Genomic DNA, 24,890 nt, shown 5'->3' on the forward strand with positions numbered 1-24,890 from the left:
GAACACAAGATCACAACAGCGGATAGCACCCTGCCGGATGTTGTCAACAACTACCGCATCTTTATGATTTTTCCTCCCAGTTGCACAGTGATAAACACTCATGCCTTAACAGCTGACAACAGGTTGGTAAACTGTTGACCTTTTTACTATGTCAGAGTCCAAGTGCTGTGTACTGCCACTAGCGGTGACCTCCACTATCACAGGGGTTTCACTGCACTGTCCTGCTGTCATCTTGCAGCAACTATATACACAAACGTAGCAAAACATTGACATGTATCTATGCTCACAATTTTATCATAGCCTTAACAGCCCAACTTTGTCAGCAGCGCTGTACAGTGTTTAAAATCCTTAGGACATTCAGCTTTTAATAAAAAATAATCATTTTACTGGGGCAGCATCAGAAAACCAACTTTGATCCATATTCAGCTGCAATAACAGTATGTTTTCTTATTTCATTCATACTGATAGAGAGACTTTAAATGAAGAAATACATGTGTAGATTCCTGAAAATCTTAAGCTATCGTGAATCTGTGTATGAAACAAATTATTCTATGATATCTTTTACACACACTGTTTTAATTAAAACATAATTATTTATCTTTGCTAATTAGCAAAGCTTAATACAGTGATATCACTGCAGGGTTAAACTGCAGCTGATATGTTGAATTCATTAAAATGTTCAATTTATCCATCACACTAAACAACACTCTACAACACTGGTGTATTAAGGAAAGCTTCAACAATGAGAGCAAATGCTTTATCCTGTGCTTCAATGAGTTGGGCTTTCAGAGAGGAACCACTGATCCATATCCTTCTGCCACATTCCAGATGATGCCACTTTTCCTGTAGAACTCAGGATTAATGGAACCCACGCGTGCATACTGCCGGTCCGTCTGGTAGATGGCAGGAACAGAACGGTGCCCATACACTGAGGAGGACAGCACTGGCACAGTTCTGCACCTCTCCTAGACAGCGAACAGAAGAACAAGGCAGGGAGATACATACAGAATAATGTGATGATTAAAGCTTTGCTATTTGTGATGTTTTAATTGCACTGTTAATTGTGTTGTACTTTAATGTTTTTCTGATCCATACTATGATTTTGGTGTCATTTCTATCGATTTAATATTCTAAGCCATCGCTTGCACCTCCATTACCCCCATCCTTTGAAAAAGCTGGAAAAGTTTAGTTAGGTGAAACCATTTTTTGTTTTGCATTTAAAGAATGACATTGCTCAATTTCTTCACATGAAATGTTCCAATTGTTCTATTTCTTTAATAAAAGCAAGATTTAAAGGATTTACAGATTGTTGAATTAGACTTTCACTGACATTTTATAATATTTAAACCTATTATGGAAACAGGGCTGCATAGTGGGAGCACATGACATCCAATTTTTGTCAGGTCACATCAGCTAAAATCATATATTCAGATTCACCAGTGAATCGGGTGTTAAAAAGTCAATCATTAGGCTTGTAATTCATGTTAGATTCACATTACCATGGCTGAGCCAAGGCTGCTAGAATGGCCAAAAAAGATCAGATCAGCGCTCACACACAACTGATACAATGACTACTTTTGAGTATACTGTATAAAATGGTGTGATGTTTATTTATTATGTTTAATAAAGGAGCTGCACTGTAGTCACATTTTTACTTTTTTTGGATCAAAATTGTGATTATGTAAATTTTTTACATTCATATTCAAATGTAATTCCTGGAACAGAAATGTCCTAATTCAGCAGGAATTTTCATCGAAACCCTGTCAGCCAACCACTCAACTCGCTGTAATTACAGACTCAGTAGTGTGTGTGAGACGGCTTTGTTCATCACCCTCTCTGCTTTCACTGACCCAGAAAGTCACCATGAGCTAGTTTTCTTGACATGAATAATTTCTCCGCCAAAATGAAAAGGGCTTCAAAAGAAGCCATAAACGTGTCATAACATGAGAAATATAAGTCAGCGACAGCATGGTAGAAATATAAAAAAAAATAGAAAAGACATATGCAGCATTACAAGCACATAGCGATTTTTAAAAAAAAGGAATGGAAGAAACTAATATATTCTGTCATTTTCAGGTAACAAGGTCTGAAAATGAAATAAAAACAACTTAATTTATTTAATAAAAACTAAGCTAAAATGCACAAGTAGTGTGGGAACAAAGTCAGAAAATCATTGTGGCTTCTATTGGGATCACACAGGTAAGCAGCAGCCAGGTGCTGCAAATGAAGTGGACTTAAATAACTAAATATCAGTTTTCTGGTTTGGAGCAATTAGATGTACAATGTCAAGAAGGAAAGACATCAGCAATGATCTAAGAGAAGCAACTACTGCTGCTCATCAATGTGGGAAGGGTTACAATGACATTTTAAACTATTTGGAGTCATCTTGCCATAGTGAGAATGATTATTCACAAGTAGAAAACATTTAAAATGGCAGCCAATCTCACAAGGTTTGCAAATTCACTCCAGGGTCGCACTGGGCAAAGCTCAAAGAAACAGCAACAAACAAGAGCTACATCTCACACTCTACAGGCCTCATTTAGCATGTTAAATGTTGACTAAACAAGTATAAATTGTTTGGAAGTGTGGCCAGAACAACGTCTCTACCCTTTAAAAAGAACATGACAGCATAGCTTAGTTTTACAAAGCGGCATCTGAACCAAAAGATTTCACAAGAAAAAAGGACCAAATGGTTTTTTTATGTCCTGATACATAAAACCATAAATTCCATAAGTACATTTTGGTTAGAGTTATATCACAAAGAAATTTAAACACTGGAAACCTCTGACTTTGTGAGAAGTTGGGAAAAGTATGTGCAGAATAGACTGTTCCTACAAATTATTTGTTTCATTGTGTCTTAATAATTTTTTATCTCTAAATACCAGTATCGTAAATGGTCTGTATTTATATAGCCCTTTACATGTACGTCACATTCACCCATTCACACACACACATTCACACACTGATGGCAGAAGCTGTCATGCAAGGTGCTCAACCACGACCCATCAGGAGCAATCAGGGGTTTGGTGTCTTGCTCAGGGACACCTCGACATGAGCTCTCCAGACTGGGATCAAAACAGCAACCCTTGGGCAACAGGACCACTCTACCCACTGAGCCACGCCGCCCTATTTTTTTACAGTTTAAAAACAAAGGTGTTTGCAAGAGTTAGCTGGATATTAAGGTGCTCAAAGGAAAGTGATGGTGAATTGTTGCCACAGAAGAGTTATTATGCTTATAATGTGCTGGTCTGGGTGCTGAGTGTGTTCGCTATCAGTCACATAAGGCAACATTCACTGGTGACATTACTGGAAAAAAAACTAATCCATTAGATAGCATGATATACTCAGATTTTGGGTTTGAGATGTTGTTGAGTCCACTACATAAAAAAACATGATGAAGGAAGTGCAGTACTTTTCGACAAGTCACTTCCAGTGAGGGGATAATAATAGCAGATTCAGTGCTGGGTCGGCTCTATAAAGGGAACGCTGGCACCATCCACAGGACAGCACAGAGTGACTAATTCTTGAAGAGGCTTAAACCTTAAATGTGAGCAGCAAATCTTTTACCAGTCTGTTCTGGCAAGTGCTGTTTTCCCTGTATCCTGAGTACAGCCAATAACTCCAAGGAACTGAGTAGTAAGACTGCTAGTTCTGTGCTGGGGGCTGTTCAGGAGACCCTACAGCTGGTTATAGAAACAGATTTTCCCCACAAACTGCTCAGCATTATGGATGAGACTAAATCCCCCCCTACAGAGACTACTGGTTGGAGAAAATTGTTTCTGAAGGACAGTTACACAAGGTCAGTCCTGATAGCTTTATTGTTTGAGAACATTGTACTTTTCATTTCTCTAATAATTCCTTCAAGTTTTAAAAGCACACATCACATTTTTCCTACTCTACCTAGAGTTGTGGCCTGTGTAACATGCAGCCCTGTTTTCTTCATGGCTAACGTCTTTGTCTGCCCATGAGCTTCAACACTGTTTTTGTTATTTTAGCTATATATACACATTTACTGGCCATTTTATATGGTACAACTGTTCACAAATAGCTATGCAGCCAATCATGGTCAAGACAGCTTGTAAAGGTTCAAAAGACTTAAAGTGACTTTGATTGTGGCAAACCAGACAGCCTATTCTAAGTATTTCAGAAGCTGCTGATCTATATGTGAATTTTCACACATAACCATCTCTACAATTTACAGAGAATGGTCTGAAAAAGAGAAAATATACAGTTAGCAGCAGTTGTCTGGAAAAAAAAAAAGCCCTGTTGATGTCAGAGGAGAATTGGCAGACTGGTTGGGATGATAGAAAGACAACAATACAACAATAACCCCCTGATTACAGCCAAAGTATGCAGAATACCATTGAACACAATCTTGAAAACCACTCCAGGTTCCACTTTGTTCAGCTACAATTCAAAATAGACAGAAGACTGGAAAACTTTCCCTGGTCTGATGAGTCTCCATTTCAGCTGCAACATTCAGTAATAGAGTCAGAAATTGGTGAAAACAATGCGAAAGCATGGATCCATCCTATCTTTATAAACAGTTCAGGCTAGTGGTGGTGGTCCATCAAACAGCTGCAGTTAGTCCAGAACACTGCTGCTTGAGTCCTCACCAAGACCAAGAAATTAGATTGTTTAACTCCAGTCCTCAGATCTTTACACTGACTTCCTGTCTCTCAAAGAACTGACTTCTAAATCCTGCTGTTAGTTTACAAAGACCTGAATGGTTTAGGACCAGAATCCATTCAGGATTTTCTGGTTTCATCTGGGTCAAGTCTACTTTCTGTTCCCAGAGTCAGAACTAAACATGGAGAGGCAGCGTTCATCTTTTATGCTCCTCACATGTGGAACAAACTCCCAGAAAACTGCAGGGCTGCTGACTCCGCAATTTAAAAACATTTCTATTTGTCAAAACAACTGTTAAATTCTTCACATTGTAAATTTTATTTCTTGCATTTTTATTCATTTTATTTTAGCTTTTTTTCTGTTTTTATTTTCTTTTTAAAGTTATTTTTTAATGTACTTTTTTATTGCTTCCTGCACCCCACTGTAATGTTTTTAATGTTTTATGTAAAGCACTCGGAATTCTCTTGTACAATAAATGTGCTATACAAATAAACTTACCTTGTAATGATGTTGGGGATATTTGTTTGGCACACTTTGGGCCCCTTAGTACCAACTTAGAGCAACATTTAAATGTCACAGACTACCTGAGTAGTCAGTCCATCTCTTTATGACAGGGATCTCCAACTCCAGTCCTTGTGAGCTACTGTCCTGCAGGTTTTGGATTTTTCCCTGATGCAACACACCTGACTCATACCTGACACCTGACTGGGTCATTAACAGGCTTGTGTAGAGGTGTGTTGTAGTTGGAGACCCCTGCTTTATGACCATAGTGTTGTCATTTTCTTATGACTACTTCCAGCAGGCTAATGCTCCATGTCACAAAGCTCAAATCCTCTCCAACAGCTTCTTGAACATGACAATGACTTCATTTTACTCCAATGGCCTCCACAGTCACCAGATCACAAAGCAGCTTTGGGGAGGAGGAGAAACTAACTAGACACAGGTGAGGTGAATGAACAATCAGACCAGGTAAAGCAGAAACCAAGCACAACACAGAACTGAACACGACCTTAACTACAAGAAACCAAGAACATAAATCATGAACATAAGCAAACACATGAAACAAGAACATAAAATGTGAATCGTGACACCAACCTGGTACTTGCAAGGTGGACATAATAAGAAATAAACTGAGTGTATGCTCTGGTTGAGATATCTGTTTTTTCTCTGTGTGGTCTAACTTTTTAAAAAATCTAACACCTGAAATGAGATCATACTTACACATTATGTTTTTGTCATACTTCACACAGACTTAGTAATGTGTGAGTGCACAGTCTCAGGGGGGTTGGAGCTATTGCAGCGACTATCGGGCACGAGGCAGGGTACACCCTGGACAGGTCACCAGTCCATCACAGAATCAACATAGAAAAACAAACAAGTACTCACACTCATTCCAAGTGAGAATTTAGAAACACCAATTAACCTAATTTGCATTATTAGGGTGCTTAAAGAGAACCACCGTAAAAGTTCAAACCAGCATGTATCTGCAAGCTTTTACTATGCTGTGGTCGTTACCTCCTGGTTTATATTCAGTCCTCTTCCTTTCCAGTGTTTTCTGTCACCCCGGGGCAGTTTCATGTCATAACCCTCATCCTGGTGCAGCACTCGATCATATGTGGAAACATCAGAAACCTATAGATAGACAAAGATTTTTTCTCTTTCTCTGTCTCACTAATTGTAGCAAAACAAGGTTCTGGTACAATTTGATATTCATTTAAGGGCAATATTAGCTTGACATGAGGGTAAAAATCTTGTACAGAGCTAAAACTTCTTTTCTTACTTATTATGATGGTGGAGGAGTAATTGTTTTATGTTGAACTGGCTATATATTTTCCCTCGTAGTGTGCATGCTTTAATGAATGAGTTAGCTTGCGTTGCTAAATTATTTTTTTTAGAGTGTATGCTGAGGCTTAATTTACATTTTGTCTGTTGGATCATTATTAAATGAACTATTTTCGGTTAACTGTTTTAACTATCATGTTACAGTATAAGAAAGATTCGCGTAATTTTAAACACAGTAAATGAAGTGTGATAAATAAGAGTCACCTTTGAGTCTCTGTTGAAGTAAGACATTTCTCTCGGTACGTTCCGTTGTGGTGGGATGTAACTGAAAGCAGACAATGTAGACAGCGGTTTGTCTTGTATCTCTTGTAAAAAGTCCATTGTGATGGCAAATTAACAAACAAAAGGAAAAAAAACATAAATTAAAAAAATCCCTTTGGAGTAAACTCCGACACTAGCGTTAGTGGTTGCTAGGTTACCGACCGACTTATCTGCTGCCTTCACAAGCTTCTTGTTCGCCTTGTAAATCTGGGTTTCTCAAACCCACATATTTCATAAAGCCGTACACACATTCTGCTGTCTAAACTGGTGGGTTGTCATTTCCTAAATGCGTTATGGGTCTGTTTATAAAACTCTTTACAAATGTTTCCTTCGCAGTAACTTACAACACAGTTTATGGAGTCCTCTAAGTGGTTGAGAAAGTGTATAAAATGCTTTGTTTAGTATTCGTTATAACGATATGGAAAAGTGATGACCCCACTTCATAGCGATGCATGCAGAGGTCCTGCTGCAGGAAAATAAAGAGGGTGATCACAGGGGCTTTTACTAACTACTAACTTTATTCAGTTTTAAAGTTATTGATAGAGCTATGACAACGAGAGAGCGCCCCTTCCTGGCTCCAGGAAAAAGTAGCCTAGTTTATTCAACTTTACTACGAGTATACTTATTTTATACTAAAACTGAGACAGTATACTGAAACTTTACTTTTTATATAATACATTTTAGATACCTAAGAATAGTATAGTGAAGTATACTTAGTTTATACTGAAAAATATAAAGAAAAATCTGAGACTAAGTACTTTAACACTTATATACTTATATATATACTTATTTAATACAACTTGTGCTTTCACACTAAAGCTAATACTTGTACTTAAGTATACTTTTAACTTCTTTTCCAAACAAAGTACTAATACTTAGTATATCTTGATGCAAGTACAGATTAAGTCTTTGCTTATATTTAATTTAGCAGAATGAAAAAGATTTTCACTGCATACGCTTGCTTTGAGGTATTACCTTATGAATGTATATGTTCAATACTTGGAATTAATGTTGTACCATTAATAATATTAAAAACTTGGTATACTTGGAAGTGTATTTTTGTAAACTTAAAATGTTCCAATTTAGTCAGAAGAAGTATTAAGTTAGTATATTTTCTAGTATACTACAAGTACATGGTGCTCAAGTATACTTAATGAAATAAACTTCAAGTATTCTACTTTTTGCTAAGGTGGAACTGGTTCACGAGTAACTGTGCCAAACTGTGATTAGGAAGCATGTTTAAAGTTATTTGTACCAAAGTAATCCAGTTAAAGTTACTGTAACTACATGTAGGATAACCAACCTGCATAATAAAAACATTATTTAACACAGCTCAAACATATATTATTTACCCTGGCTGTGAGTCAACGATGGATCAGTAGTATCAAAGGATAGCTATAAGGATAGACAGGACATAGTTGCACAGTTGCCTCAGTGTTTTCTTTTACACTGGTATCCCTTGTTCCTGGAAGGCCCTTTAGAGCTTATTGAAAGTGTTGTGTAAGTCTGGCAGTGGAATCGTTTTATACCACTGGACTGACTTTGCCTCCAGCAGTTACGGATAACATGAAAAAAAGTTTGCATGAACAGGCTTTGGGTAAAGTAAATAACCCTACAGTCCATCAGCACTATCTAAAAATACAGATAGTGCAGCTCAAGGTAATCTTGGCGAAGTGGATTCAAATTCAAAGGTTAAACCAAGAAAGTTGGTTGAAAGACTCGTGCATATCCACTCTTTACTATGGAAACATGATGTTAATTTCTGGTGTAAGAGGCCAAATTAAATGCAAATATGGCCTTCAAAGCAATACACACACTTTAATATGTGTGTGTATCTTTTTGTTTATTTCTTCATGTGTGTGTGTGTGTGTGTTTGTGTGCTTTGCACAATCATAGCAGCCTCAAACAAAGCTTACATCAATGACATGGCAGCCCAGTTAACCTTATGGCCTTTGCCATTTTTACAAGACTCCAGCCATGATTTTGATTCACCTTATTTTGCTGCAAGTGTGTGTGTGTGTGTGTGTGTGTGTGTGTGTGTGTGTGTGTGTGTGTGTGTGTGTGTGTGTGTGTGTGTGTGTGTGTGTGTGTGTGTGTGTGTGTACCAGTTGTAATTATGATTATGGAATCAGGGGGTGTCTAATAGGAGGAAACCATTCTGCTGTGAGATGTTCCTGACTGCAACACACACATATATCCACACATACACACATATGTACACACCATAGGTAATCTTGGATCTGTGATGTGAATGCAGCTGCCAGCGATTCCTTGGGATGGATCAGCAACAGCAACAGTGACGTAGAGGACAGCCGACATATGTGGATATGTGGCACATGATCACCACCAGCTTTCTTTCATTTCAGAGGTTGTCTCAGAGCACAGGAGTAATTACTGCTGACATTTCACAGGGATATATTGCTATTTGTCAGTGGGTCTCTGTGGGAATTAAACAACCTGAAGACTGGGGTCAGCCCTACAACGGTGCTGAGTTATTAAACTGAGCCACCACTGTTGCTAGCCCTCTTCCTCATTTGAGTGTTTTTCTTCTGCTTTTCACAAATTATTAATAAGGAATTAATTTTGCTGCCCTCTTTGCATATGGACTTGCTAACATAAGACGGGTTACTTGAAATAATTGACAATGAAACTGAAGATTCAGCTTCAACTTGAAAAGTCTCTTCAAAAGTTGACAGTTTCCAAAAATTGTATTGAAGAAAAGCAAGGGAAAATATGATGCTATGTACTTCCATGCACCAGACAGACAATTTATGATGTGATAACAAAAATGTGATGACATTTTTGGGACTATTGGCTTGTATTGCCACCATATTGAGTTAAATCACACCCACATAGTGTCACAGGAGCTGATTGACTGAGTTGTTGAGTGGAACACATCTAGTATCTTTGTATTTTTCTCAGGGGGTTTCATTGTCCATACCTTCTTTATCTAACTTAGGCCTGTGGGGGACTGGAGCCTGTCCCAGCTGCCTTCTCAAAGTTTTATTAGTTCAAATTAAAAATAAAATTTTGTTTAATTTGTCATAAAGATACAAAAGAAAAAAAAACTTTTACAGAATTGTTAATGGCTTAAATATCAAATTTGAAAGAGAAATAACTGAATGTATGGATCCACTGATCTTTCCAGCTTTTCTAATTTCAGTCACTAGTCAAGTTTGTTTTTCTCCTTTAAAACAATTATATGGTTTAAATAAAACGAACATATTAAGCGGTGAGAAGAGATTCATCTCCTTCCGCTTTATAGCATCTGTATCCCTCCATGGAGGAGGACCAGCTGATCTCTGGTATAAACCTTCCCCCTGCTGGATGCTGCAAATAACACACCAGAACCCGGTAATATTTTAAATTATGGTCCATACATTTTATGGTAATTTGGTAAGAAAATCAACATATTACCCCAAATTACTACAAAAATTTACTAAAGATGAGATATGAATGAAATTAACCCCAAAAACTTAATATATACACATATATATATATATATATATATATATATATATATATATATATATATATATATATATGTATATATATATATATCAAGACCAAGTATCTGTGGCTTACAAATTGTTTAAATGTTTAAAAGATGCATTGAGTGTGTGTTTACACTTTAATTTATGTTAACAAGTGAGACTTAAAGGTAATTACTGTCCTTAACAGCTAAGCTATCTAAGCTAGCTGGCAAGATTAGCTTAACTGACAGGTAGAGGCTACTGTCTAAAAGAAAACATGAATCTCAATATAAAGTAATGCCTCATTAAAACTGCCTATCAGTAGCAATATTTTGTGTGTATATTTGTCAGAAGTGATGTTTTGCTCACTGAATATGGGATGTGAATAAAGTAAGAAGGTGTAAATGATTATTTCTGAAAAACATTATTTAATCATTTAATAATCTGAAGCTGGATCTGCTCCTTGGGGTGTGAAACCAATTATTTCCAAAGGCTTCCAAGACCAAAAATATCCTCATGTCACAGGATTTTGAATTTACTCTGTTTATTTCCACTTAGCTTGTTAGCTGCTAATCCACATAGCTAAACACTGCACTTCTAACTCCAAACAGGTTGAAATAGCCTGCTGCTCAGCTGTTTCCAAGAATAAAGAGTTGATCTTTGTGTGGGAGAATTTATACACAGGAATCAAAAAGCTGTGTGAGTCAAAAAGGTTAGTGAGCTACAGAAAAATCTATTTAAAGCAGAGAAAATGTAGCTTTTGTTAGAGATGCAAATATGAAAATGTCTTTCCAAGTTCATCTTCCACTTTCTCTCTCCAAATCCATTTGAAGAGACATCTTCAAATTTGTGTCTCTTGAAACTTTTCCCTTTTTACTCATTTTATTAAAGCTAATTTAAAGGAAGTCATTTTTTTTTTTTAAAGGAGGCTGAAATTTAGTTTAGAAAGTGCCGTTTACAGGACAACTCTGCCAGCGGTGTTAGTGTTTTAAAACCCCTAGGACATTCAGCTTTTTAATAAAAAACAAACAGTTTGCTGGAGACAGAATCAGAAAACCAACTCTGGTCCTTATTCAGCTACAATAATAATTTGTTTTCAGCCAAAGATTCCTAGAAATCTCAAGCTTTCTGGAATCTGTGTGTAAAAGATGTCATTCTTTGATATCTTCTACACACACTGTTTATTTAAACACAATTGTTTGTTATAACACAGGTCTCTGTTAGAAGAGATAATGGTTAAAACAATGGTAGATTTTCCAGAAGAGATTATTGTCCAAGAGGTGATTACTGACCAGCAAGCAGGGTTTTGATATGATCTCCTATGGCTGCAGCAGAAGTTGTGTGGTGGTGGTATAGAGTGGTTTATTCTTTGGTAGGTGGTGATGGTTTTAACAATAGATCCAGATGATTGAAACAGTGACTGTGGCTGTAGCAGTGAAGGCAGCAGAGAGGAGTGAAATCTCTTCGGCAGGAGTAAAACGCTGTCCAACGACATCCAGGCAGCTTCTCTCTTTAAGGCAGATGTAAGGTAAGTTTCCAAATTCAAACAACATAAATATAACTTGATTTATGCATGAAAGCCTGTAAAGGTTATAGTACATTTTAGTTATATTCAGACACCATACAAAAAGTCGAATATCCATGTAACTGGTCACATTATTAGGTACACATTGCTAGTACCAAGCTGGACTCCCATTATTCTGAAAACTATTTTATTTCCTTCTTGCATAGATTCAACAAGGTGTTGGAAACATTCCTCAGATTTGTCCGCTGCACATCATGATGAGGCATTGTGCATTATCCTGCTGGGAGTAGCCATCAGAAGATGGTACACTGTGGTTATAAAGGGATGGACATGGTCAGCAACAATACTCAAGTAAGCCGTGGGGTTTCAGTGATCTTCAGTTGCTACTAAGTGGCCCAAGGTGTACCAAGAAAATATCCCCCAGACCATTACACAGTGTTTTCCCAGTCTTTTATTGTCAATTTTCTGTTAGTTTGTGTGAATGGTAGCCTCAGTTTTCTGTTCTTAGCTGACAGAAGTGACATCTGGTGTGGTCTTCTACTACTGTAGCCCATTTGCTTTAAGGTTGGAAGTGTTGTGTGTTCACAGACGGTATTCTCCATACCTCGGCTGAAACCAGTATTTGAGTCACTGCCAAAAAAATGCATGTCTGATCTCCTTGAAGTATACGAACCCAGCAGTCTGCCCATTCTTCTCTGACATCAACAACACATTTTGGTACAGACAACTACTGCTCACTGGATATTTTCTCTTTTTCAAACCATTCGCTGTAAACTTTAAATGATCATATCTGAAAATCCCAGTAATCAGCATTTTAATATATGTTTTTTTTTTCTTTTTTCAACAAATGGCTTAGATAAATATTGTTTATATGATATTAATGTAGGTATAATGGGTATGTACAAATCTAGAACCAAATAGTGAAGATTGCATTATCTTGCCCATAACTAGCATTTTTAAAATATATTGGATTATTTAATAGTTTTTGTTTTGTGTTACATATTTCAGATCTGCTTCTTTATTCTATGTTGCATTAAATCTTTATGTCTTGAATTGATTATTTCCACGTTATTACTGGGCACTTTTCAAGTAGCAGTTCCAGTTTCCACCAGTAGATGGCACCAGTGGCACAAAAAAGATCACAGCGCCATGAAACTAACACTTCAATCAAACAGCGACCTTTTCTGTTGTGATTGTATCCGGGAGACTTTCCTTGTCTTTTTTCTTGAAGACCGTCCTTTGAGGATTACTAGCTACACGTTCAACTACTTTTTTTTTTTTTTTTTTTTTAACAAAATTGACATATTTCCGAAACAACCAATAGTGCTTGTTTAATTATAGATTATACTTCTGCAGCATATGTCGCATAATTATAATACATCTGACAGTTTGGGTTAAACGTAAATTATGATTATTCTTGATGTTCCACGTTAACGGTTGTTCTGCTTTTAATGACCTACATTTAGCTGTAAGTTGAACCGCCGTCGTTCCTGGATGACCCACCGTCTGCTCATTTCCGAAAGCTTACGGAGATTCACCGAGCAGCGACCAACCCCTCCCGCTCTCCCCCCCTCATCGACTCTCCCCTCGGCTTTACTCCGAGGAGGAACCCGGTGCCCCCGGCTGATCGTTTTCAATTACGTTACCCCAAGATGGAGGTTTGCAGATGGCACTGCTAACGTTTTCGAGTCGCCGACACCGTCCCTATGGCTTTCATGACGCTTTTGTCAAGACAGGAGTGACTGTGTGCAATCTTTTTGTCCATTTTTGGGGGGGGTATACTTTGGAGACACTGAGCTCCTGGTTTGGGTTGTGGCAGCCATGAGCTCCGGGGAAGGAGCGGAGGAGACAACGAAGGACGCCAGAGATATCGAGGCGTTGTACAAGACCGGTAAGCCCAGAAAAAGTGGGAGAGGTCGTGCTAACCCCACTAGGAGGTGCTCCCTTTGGTCCATCTATGTGAGGGACATTGTTCCTGTCCACCTTGTCAGCTTTGGGTCTCACACAGAAAGGAGTTTTGCTGGCTTATCACATGTATTTAATAACTACTGCCTTCAGTGAATTGCACATCTAATATCATTGAGCAACAAATCTGTGCAAATCTGTAAAAGATGTTTCTGGTATATATTTTTTTCTTGCCAGCTATAACAGATAGCTCATCTCGACTATTCAGTCAGGTAACATTAGCTGAAGGGCTAATATCACGAGTTCCATCTCCGGACGCATCGATTTTTGTAATGCTTTGCTAGCTTCTTAACGTTTTCTCCTCTACACAGTTGTCTGCATTTTGTCATTTTTACTTACTACTGGATTTAAAAAATAATAAATCAGTAGATTTTTGAAATGAGACTGAGAGATGTAGGTTTGGGATAGTAGGAAAGAAAAGTATATCAAAGTCATGTGTGTTAAATATTAAGCTGTACCCTGACAGTTGTTTCTACACGACTTGGTCGTTATTGAGATTAACAAAATGTGAAATTCCATATAGTAATATGTTTTCACTTAGAGTGGAGTGGTTGTCTAATTTAACTACACAAGAAAGAAGCAGCTTCGATGTGTCCGATAATGAATAAGTATGTCAACTTCCAGCCTCAACGTGGGCTTTTAATGCTAGCTGAATCAGATTTGGTGAATCCTGTTTGCTAGCTAACGAATGCTAAGCCCTGCTAGCTTGGTAGTGAGTTGACAAAGCTGGCTCATATCTTCATAGCTATCTGTGCATTAAGAGGAAGCACGTATAGCGTATGTCTGTTTAGATTAAATATCATGATAACACGTCCTTTGTTGTTTTCCCGTGCTGTCAAAAACAACACAATCGTGCAAGATATGTAAACAATACATGGCGTGGCACATAGCCTGGGTGTGCACTGTGCAGTGTAAGCTAGCTTTGCAAGAGCTATCAAGGCCAAAGGTTGTCTTTTTCCTTATGACCCTCCGCCTCTTTGTGGTAAAAACCGCCTGAATATCACTGACAATGGTTTAGTCATATACTACCAAGTGGTCTTCACACATGATAAAATATATGTCTGTAATATATAAATGCATATGTACATAATTGTTAACATTAGCCAAGTAAGCTAATTTATAAGTAAGGACAGTTTTGAAGTCTTAAATCATGGCGGGCCTACAGGGGCTGCAACAATGGCTCATAAACTGTGAATTCCTAAGCTTCTGGTGGATATTTTAGCGGTCATATAAATATAGGGTTGACTCTTTTCAATACAGTTTAATTTACATAGAGGAGATGAGTGAGGGTGGCATTAGTTAGCAGTTTACATGCCCCCACTTAAGACACATTTTGACGTTTATACAGCAGGTACAACATTCAAACAGTGAATTGGTGATCAGTGGGCAAAGGAATGTCTGCATGTTTGTTGATTTTCAGCATGCAAAACTTTGTATGCCTTTGGGCAACAGAGAACCCTCCAGCTTTATTTGGAAGTGAATCACATTCCTTGCCTGATGTCATGCATACTAGTGCCATCATCTAAATCCATCTGCTTGGGTAGTTCATAAGAATAACAGCTTATACTTGTTTGTAAAAACATCTGTGATTATTGCAGTAGAATGACATTTGCTTGTTAGTTTTCTTGGTGATAAGTGCAGATAGCCAAGTGTGACAATTGGGATAAAGGAAGCACAGGGAATACTATTGTATATGTGTGAATTGTCTGAGCAAAATCATTGGCTGTACTTGTGTAGTGTCATGTGTTGGTTCCTTGTGATGTACCTTAGATTTTGAAGAAAGTGATGTAAACAAGGAGGAGGATGCGGCGTGTTGATATGCAGCCTCTGGCTCCTGTGGTTTTGTGTCGAGTGAGATAATAAGCCACAGAGGGATGTTCAGTATCCGTTTTGAGCTGATCTGATGGTTTCCCCTTAAAGAAAGAGGCTAGAAGCATCCTGCAACTGATGCTGAACACAGCTGCTGCCTTTCTTCATCTGATCTATTGTTAATTTGTTGCATTATTAAACTGTTTGTGTATGCTATCACAAACCCACCCACGGCTGCTGTTTGTTGTATGGAAATACTGTAAACGCACTTGTACCATATGTTTACCTGTATGAGAAAAGCAGTGACTTGGATAATTCACTTTTTTATATAATTTTTAAACACTGGAGAAACAATTAAAGGAAAATGTTGGAACAAATAGGACAAATCATAGTCTTAGGCAGCATATAAAAACTCACACTTAAAGAATCATGAATGAACATTTCATGCTGTTGTCTGAAGCTGGAATAGTTCATCATATGAATATTTTAACACCAGTGTCATTTAATTTCAGGCCAATCTGTGCTTGATGAAATCTCTTAATCATCACTGTTATGGGCAACTAACAAACCATTGGGCAAACTCAGCTGCTGCCAGGTTTAACCACAATCTTTCCCTAAACTTGGTCTTAATTGTTTTCTTCTTTTCATAAACCACATAAGACCAATTGCTACTATATGAGGTAAATATTGATGTGGATTTGCTCAACAGTGACTCCATTTCTTTGTGTTTTGCTCCTCAACATTCTTGTTCCCTAAATTTTCTCAACTCTGGCTGGTAAAGAATGAGTTGTCATGTTTAATGCTCCCTAAAACAGCTGTAAGTGTAGCATTCTTGTCTTGTTGTAAATCAGTTATCACATCAGTGAAACCAGTATATGTCTAATTATAGACCGGCTACCGCTGTCTGTGTACAAGAGGCTAGCTGGGACTCTTGAGAGTCGTTTCTCCTTTTTGTTTTGCTCGTGAACTTCCTCCTCGTAGATCAGGGAGTCCTGTCCTGACATGCACACGTTTGAGTGTTTTGCCACTGGCTCTCTGTATTTTTCTCCGTCTACAGCTTCATCCTCATCTTGTTCCATTCTTCATCATTTGGTCTCTTTGTTTTTCCTCATATCTTATGTCTTCACTCACTTCCCCACTGTCTGTGCCTGCTTGCTGTCTGAGCATTCATTTACCTGTTCCACGCCCCCCCATTCTTGACTTGGGTTTCTTTATCCTGATGCAAAATGACAACTAATTAAAAAAAAGAGAAAAGAAAAGATGATTCGCTCTGTCTCTTTCCTGTGTCTTCCAGACTGGAATTAATACCTTAGCCTCAGAGCTCTGGAACAGGGAGTTTTGTTGTGGTTTGTTGTCAATCATCAACTTCCAGCATATCTTTGACTATGCAGAGGATGACTAAGAGGCTGATTTTTGTTTGTTTCACATATTACATCTTGGCATGGCATGGTATATTCGTAGTGTAAAATTTACACCAGTCACCACCAGGCTTTCATTGACTGAACGTAAAGAGGCTGCAGCTCTCCATTCATACAGTTGGTCTGTAGGTTTGAATGGGCATCATGTGTATGTGTGTTTGTGCAAGAAAACAAGCGAAGCAGACAAGCAGGAGGGAGGAGAAGGAGAAATCGGATCCATCACTCATGTTTTATGGCTCAGCCAGGATGAGGTCTGCATATATACACATGTGTGCATACATGCACTCAGAGACTAATGGCTATTGATCCAGGAGATGGAGACTGATTGAGCTCCCTCGCTTACAGGTTTCCTCCAGGCCCAAAGCTGCCAAGTCAGATGCAGAGCAGAGGCTAAAGCCTAATGCTGCACAAAACAGATTTGTTATAATCCTGTCGCTATAGGATGGAGGTATATACAGGCATTTATGTCAAAGAACAGTACAGCTATAAACAAGGAAGAGAGAGTGAATTATCCTGGTTTTCCTTTTTTGTGCATGGTTTTTACTTGAGAGGCTGCTTATGATCTGTAAGAGAGAAAGAGAGAGAGAAGCTGTTCACTACATGAAAATGAAACATGATTTTAACCAAAAGCTCAAGCTACAATAAACACCTGCCAGGGCTCCAGACTAACGTTTTTTTACGAGGAGCACAGTGGCCCCAAACTTAAATTTTTAGGAGCTCAAGCAGAAAATTTAGGGGCACACACTGAAATCACCTTGCATAGCAAATATTCACATTTCCTCTCATTTTCACTGTATTAGTAATAAATACTTGAACAATAAATTCACAAATAACAATGTTTACAGTTCTCATTTTTTTGCAGTTGACATAACATTAAAACAAACACATCTTACTGGCCGTATTAATACAAAAGAAGTAGACCTAGAACTTGTCAAATCAAATCAGATTTGCTGATTTGATTCAATATTTACTTTTTAGTCAAAGCAGAAGGGCAACTTTGTCACCATCATCCCCCATAGGGCATGGTAAGACTGGTCCATGTAGTTCCTGGCAATAAACAGCTTCAGGGACGGATACTCTTCTCCAGCCATTGTTCCCAACTCCTCACTAAGAGAAGTAGCTATTGGCTGTCCTAGAAGTCGCTAATTAGCATAATCAGCCTAGTGCATATAGTTGTAATGGATGCTGCCATAAAGAGGGATGTAGTGGGAAAGGCAGAAATTGATAAAAAAGACAACCCAAAATGTTTAGAACAGCAATAAATAAATAAATAATAAAAAAAAAAAATTTAAATAAAATAATAATTCTGTAAATATTTTCTTTATTTTCTTCTTTTTTTTGTTCAGTTTTTTTAAGTGTATTTTTTAAATTAGAAGTCTGGAGCATGTCACAACACTTTTAACTTTTTAAACATTTTTGTCCACACTCTCATTACTGTGACGGTAAGCCAGCACAGGATCCTCCAGCAGCAGCTTTGCACGTTTCATTTTCAGCCTGGTCATGAAACAGAGGTGAATGTCGTCTGCTCTGAATACAGCTGCTGCTGCGAGAAGACCTCATATGAGTGCTTTTGGATGGGGAGGGTGCTGCTGACCAACCAGGGGAAAAAAGAAACTCAGATGAGAAAAAAAAAACAGTTAATTATGTTCGTACATTTATTCCTGTACATACACTGAGCAAATTGATTGAGGTTTTATTTATCGCTGGTTACTAGAAACACCATCGGATCTAACGTGGGGTTCAGAATTTTTGCTCTTGGGTGATTCAGGAAGTAGACTGTGGAAGCAAGGATCAAACCAGTGATCTTATGATTGATTGATAACCACTGTTTCTTGAACTACAGCTGCCCTTCATTCATCCAAATATTAAGCAGACTTCAGGTAGCAGAATGTCTGTTGACTAGAAAAAGTGCTGGATCAGCACATCTTTATATAGGTATCAAGATGTGGAGCAAAACATCTGGAGGTGGAAATATCTTGTATCATAGTGTATAATATTACTTCATCACTATCCAGTAGGAAATTTATATTGTTGCAATAAACCAATGAATGACTGATTTTAATAGATATAAAAGGAACAACACTCATTATAGATAAAATACTTATTGTAAACTTTTCATTTGAGTAGGAAGGACTTCCTCTACAGTCCTTATTGCAGTGTAGCAGAAGAAACCTCTGTCTGAACACACCTGTTCGATCACTATGGTGTGTAGAAGTTGTGCCATGTTGTCTTTTTTGTTCAGGCATCTTCTCCACCCTTTTCTTAAAGGTGCAATTTGAAACAAGGTCAACAACAGATAAATTAAAACAGTTTCTACTTGTATCTAATCACTTTACTGAAGTAACTTATGCTTTTATTCTTTTAGAATGAGCTGTTTATATCTACTTTCTGACAGTTCACATAAATGGCAGCTGCCATATTTATGCTATAATTTTTTACTACGGTGTCCTTGAATAGACAAACAACTCTTAGTTATGTGAGAACTCTTGAGTTTTAAAACTGCAGTACCTGCTTTGTTTGATAGGTGCTGGGGCACCGTTTGGGATTAGTAACGCCTTAAAAAGCACATAGAAGAAGACTGTGTACAAGTAGTTACCTGTACTGTAGTCATTGCGTCACCTGAGACCACTGGATCCACTTGCAGATGAAAACATGTTTATGTTTGGAAGAATTTTGGCCACTGACAGCCACCATCCATTCACAATCGTGCTTAGCATTTGAAGTATTTTCTATGCCCGTTTTTACCACCAGATGCATGTAATTCTTTCGCAATATACCTTTTTTAAATGATTTCTATCCAGTTTTAAGGAACTTTTATATGTATTGTTGAAATTTTGATTGGAAGGGTGCATCAAGTACAGCTCCATCACCTGATTTAATGCAAATAAATAAGGTTAAATCAGAAAGCGGTGGTTTAGGATGTGCTCAGTCCTGTGAATAAACTGCAAAATCTGCAAAGACCATCAACTTTTACTAAAGGTGAACTTAAAAATGTAGATAAAAAAAACCTTGATGTAAACATGTTGAATCAGTTCATTTGAAAGAGGAATTATGAGAAACTCAGGCTGCGTAATCAAGAGGAAATCTTCTCTCGGCCATCATGTGGTTCATAGTACAATGAGCAGCGTCGAGCCAGTAGTCACGTCTACAGGAGTACTATGTACTACTTTTAGTCTTGCTTGCAACAGTGACTGGCCATTTTATACCAAGGCTTACATATCACACACCTCAAAGTCACTGAACTGTTGTTAAAAAAGAGCAATGCGTGCCAGCTTTAGAGACAGATGATGAGATTTGAGCCTTTCATTTACGGAAGCAGCTTCAATTAATAGCAAATGGAAGCCTGAGAGAAAGCTTTTAAGGCAGAGTGAAGCTAAAACATTTGATTAAACAAAAAAAAAAGCTCTATCTGCTTAAATTATTCCCTTTTTGTGTCATTAAATGTAATGTTTTTGACAGAGAGGCATTTAATCTTTAATATGAAGCAAAAGCGACATGTGTAGAGGCCAGTCATGGTGCAAACAATAACATCCATTCTATGTTTGTGGACAAGGATGGAAAAGTTTCTTTGTTCTTTATAACAAACTTGCAGTTTTTGCTGGAAAAGGCTGAAAACGATCTGTTGGCAAAAATTTTAAGTGAATAATTTGCTCTCATTTCCACATGGGAAGTAAAGTAAACACAATCTTTCTCACCCAGAGCAGGTGCACATTAAATTTTAAAGGCAGATTAGCAGAGCACACAAGACTCCTTCAGACTGCTGTGAAACCAGTTTGAGTTGGGGGGGGGCAGCTTTTTCCTTTGACATTATCATCTGTATGAGCCCCTGTGTAACCAGTAATGCCAAGTTATGGTAAATTATTAGCATCCAAACATAAAGAAGCCAGTCTCCTCATTCAGTGATAGTAATCTATTAGTCTGGGATGAACAGGAAACAGAAACTGGGACGAATCAGACTTGAAATTAGTGTTTTCAGGGTAGGAAGAAAGCAAAGTTGTATTTGACAAATGGCTATGTAGTACATGCAGAGACCGTGTGACACAGTATCTGTGACATGCTCTCTTTGATGCTACGCTGGAAGTGGGATGGCATCTAAGGTTTTCTCTAAATACAACCAGAAATTACAACACAGGCATGTGAACTGCTGCTGCTATCAGATCAGATAAGGAAATTGGCCCGAAAGTCAAATAAGGCATCTTTGACTTCAGGTTTGAGTTCTTAAAAGAATATTGATGGCAAACCATTTCTTAGTGCAGCATTAACTAAGATTTGTGACTATTTGCTCTCTTTTATTGATGAAGTCTCCTCTGACTCCTGGCTTCTATCTGCTAGACCCTCCTCTAAAGGCCCGTTTATGATCGACGCAGAAGACGGATACACAGACGGACGGACAGTTTCGTCTCCTCTGTTGGTTATGTGCATAATTTGGTCCGTTTTTAAGGAGATTAGCTATCCATCGCTTGACAGAAGACGGAGCAAAAAAGTGCGGAAGCATGGCTGAGCAGCATAGCTGACATGCGACCAGTGAAATAAACAAACCAGAGAAGAAGAAGAGGATCAGGAAGGGAACAAAAAAGCAGAAGAAGAATGAAGACGAGCACAACAGCTGTAGAAATTGTGCAAGCTTTTGAAGAAAGGATATGCGAGTGTTTAGGGCATGTTGGACGATTAGAAACAACCTTGGAAAGAACTTTATAGCGATGCATTACCGCTGCCAAATGCTGTTTGAAACTGACATCGGGTCACGGGAGTGAACGCTGAACTTAGCATTCCCCACTAGTGGAGGAATTGACTTAACAACCATGTCAATGCAAAACACACACGGAAGCATCAGGATGGCGACGTATGACAACCTTTGAAACGGACATTGCTATTTACGTACGGAAGGGAGCATAAATGGGCCTTTAGAAATGCACGATTTAATCAGCACAATATTGGTATCGGCTTCAAAATTAAATATCAGATATCGGTTATTCCACCGATATAATTAACCAAAAGAATAACAGCCGCTGGGAGAACGTGGTCCAGGTCTGTCTTAAGTAGGCAGGGGGAGGTTCAAACAGTTGTGTGGAGTTAGCATGTTCTCTCCGTGTATGCATGGGTTCTCTACCAGTACTCCGGCTTCCTCCCACCATCCAAAGACATGCATGTTAGGCTAATTGGTTACTCTAAATTCTCCCTAGGAGTGTGTGTGTGTGTGTGTGTGTGTGTGTGTGTGTGTGTGTGTGTGTGTGTGTGTGTGTAAGTGGTTGTTCATCTCTCTCTGTGTTGGCCCTGTGATGGACTGGTGACCTGTCCAAGGTGTACCCTGCCTTTGAATAGGCTCCAGCTTCCCCGTGACCCTTAATAGACAAAGCAGTATTGATAATGGATGGATTACATAATTTGCAGCTTTTTTTTTATATTTATTTTTTTTACAAATTTGCCAAAATGACAGAGTATGCAGAATTATAGTGTATTTTAATTTCAGAACAGTAGAAACTAGATTATCTCTGCAGTTAGTTTTGGAGGTAGTATCAATATTAACAGCCAACTGACTTGTAAATTATCAGCATATCGGATATCGACCAAAACTCAAATATTGTGCTCCCATACCTCCTCTCTGTTTACTAGCTTGTTTTTAATCTCTGGTAAACTTTATGCCCGTTGGCTGCAGCACATCGTCTTTGCTCCAGATCTGTGTATCATATCACTGATTGGTAAAGACCTGGTCATCAAGGTTTAGTTTACTTTGGCATTGCAGCGACGTATTCCAGCATGCAGAGCCTTAAGTGTTCCCACTTAGCTTTATTTTGGGTGGAGACTGCTGTTGAATAATCTTAGCTTTATTTTGGGTGGAGCCTGCTGTTGAATAATCATCTTAAGGTGAGTTTCTCAAAGTAGTTGTAAAAGTTTCCTGTCAGAACCACACGAAAGCTGAAGCTGTGGACGGTAAATGGAAATATATTGTCATTATGACTGATAAGCCACCTTAGACATATGTTTAAGTGTAAAATTAACTTCCGTGGTGTAAGCAAAACTATTTTAATGTAGCTATTGATACAAATGAAAGGATTTGGAGGCTTTCATAGTAACAAAGATGGCAAAAATGACGTGTAAATGAAGAGCCTCTCTTCAGAGGACATTAATAAATTTAGACTAAAAACCAGAAGGATTTCCCTTAAACCTGACTCGTACATACCTGGCTTAAGAGAAACGTTTTAAATCAAAACACTGTGAGCGGAACAATCTAAAGCAGTAAACTGAAACATTTTACAGCCCTGGATTTGTTTGCAGCCCGAAGCACTTATGATGTCAGTGGGAACTTTCAGGTGCACCACAGTAACACAATTCCCCCAAACGTGAACAGAAAGCACCAGATTCAGTTTCAGCCACAGCTACTTTCACTTCTCAGACTGAGAGACACATGTCAACAGGTTTTTTTCTATGTTAAAGCCATCTGCAACAGCCTAACAAGGAAGAATAATTTAAAAGGAAGATGTAAAACTAGATAAAAATATAATCTATAACCCGTTTTGTTAGAAAATTCCAGAGATGGCATGAAGTGTGTGGAGATGTGACACTGCAGGACTTGTAGCTGTTTGTGAGTGATGGTGTGATGTTGTCAGCGCTAACAGCATTAGGTAATTTAGAGGCGAGAGATCATTGGATTACACACACTGACCTAAAATAATCTGGCATTTATTCTGAGATTACTACGTCTGTAAGTGCATCAGTCGTCACTCACGCCTGGAATTTAGCTGTGCATATAAACGCAGGGACAAACGCTGCTTTCTTTGAGATGCAGAAGACAACTTCAGCCCACAAACTCTCGTTAAGAGACGACCTACATCAGGGGAATCATTTCTGCAGTGGATCCCGTATGATAAGGATCCAGGTGGAAAAAGATCAAGGATGCAGTTATGTTGCATATCTCTATTCAAGATATATTGCTGTTCATACGGTGGAAAAGTTATGTTATTTATTTTATTTATTTTTTTGCTGTCATTCATATTAGTAAATAAATGAATGAATAAAACACATTTTGCATGCAAAATATTTAAGTTTATTATTGTTTTTAATGATATGTTTTTAGGAAATAAAAGGGGGAAAAAGATTCAAATCAGATTTGGTTTGAAAAAATCAGAGACTTTTATTTTTAGGCCATCACCCAGAGCTACTAAAATGAATGTAACACTTTGATATTTTTTTGTTTATAAGATGCTTATATTTTTAGTAGTTCTGAACAGAATTGGTGAACAAATATTCTTATTTAGAGAAATCAAGCCATAAAAACATTTTTAGTTTCATGGGTATTTCTTAGATGAGGACAGGGACTTCTCGGATTCTTGGATATTTGCAAGAACTCTGCTACCATGCAGTGGCTTGTCGACCACGGCCACATGCATACTTTGCTTTTACAGTTATTCAACGGTAAATGGGACCAGATTTGAGAAAATGAAGGTTTTTCTGAGTTAAGGAAGATGTGAAACCATTGATTGGGATTATAAAGTCAACAGGAAAACATCAGGTCGCAGATCAGGTGAGAAAAGGGTCATTTTCTTGTACACATCCAAACAAACTGTGTATGTTTGTTCTGTTTCTTTGTTTTGGTGTGACCTTGAGTCTGTGTTTTTGGTTTTCTGTTCCTTTGTGAGTTTCTTCAGACTGTGTGATTGCACCACACCTGTTAATCATTTCTTGTTGCTCTCAGTGCATATAAACTTCCACATTTTTGGTTTGTTTTTGCGGGGCTTTGTATGTATGTATTGCTAATTCATCATAATTTCCGTGTAACCTTTTGCATGTCAGGCTTCATTTTTTTAGTTTTTGAATTTTTGGCAGCAGCTGTTTTCTGCTCCTCCAAATAAATAAATAAATAGAAATAAAGATCTCAAAGCTGAATCAAAATTAAATTTAATCCAATGTCCGTGTTGAGTAGTACACATTTTCAGTCAATCCATTGATGGCACACACAGCTTGTCCTTC

At 38.0% G+C, this 24,890-nt stretch overlaps 2 protein-coding genes across 8 annotated transcripts in view; one reads left to right on the plus strand and one right to left on the minus strand.

The window, feature by feature from the left end:
- Nucleotides 1–743: 743 nt before the first annotated feature.
- On the minus strand, nt 744–6,899 carry c17h5orf49 (chromosome 17 C5orf49 homolog). Its single transcript, XM_042012602.1, has 3 exons — nt 6,676–6,899; nt 6,145–6,261; nt 744–965 (listed from the first exon to the last, which is right to left on the minus strand). The coding sequence occupies exons 1-3, from the start codon at nt 6,790–6,792 to the stop codon at nt 786–788; spliced, it is 414 nt and encodes a 137-aa protein (XP_041868536.1). The 5' UTR covers nt 6,793–6,899; the 3' UTR covers nt 744–785.
- A 6,075-nt stretch (nt 6,900–12,974) lies between these two features.
- Nucleotides 12,975–24,890, plus strand: part of trioa (trio Rho guanine nucleotide exchange factor a) — an 83,945-nt gene continuing 72,029 nt past the window's right edge. For 3 of the 7 annotated variants that reach the window (XM_042011377.1, XM_042011381.1, XM_042011379.1), the window contains exon 1: nt 13,005–13,621. In XM_042011377.1, the coding sequence (XP_041867311.1) occupies nt 13,552–13,621 (70 nt within the window). In that variant the 5' untranslated portion in view covers nt 13,005–13,551. Of the gene's footprint in view, nt 13,622–24,890 lie in introns of all 7 variants that reach the window. The other 4 variants (XM_042011383.1, XM_042011378.1, XM_042011384.1 and 1 more) reach the window with 4 other exon arrangements.

The sequence above is a fragment of the Melanotaenia boesemani genome, chromosome 17 (assembly GCF_017639745.1).
Source record: "Melanotaenia boesemani isolate fMelBoe1 chromosome 17, fMelBoe1.pri, whole genome shotgun sequence".
NCBI lineage: Eukaryota > Metazoa > Chordata > Actinopteri > Atheriniformes > Melanotaeniidae > Melanotaenia > Melanotaenia boesemani.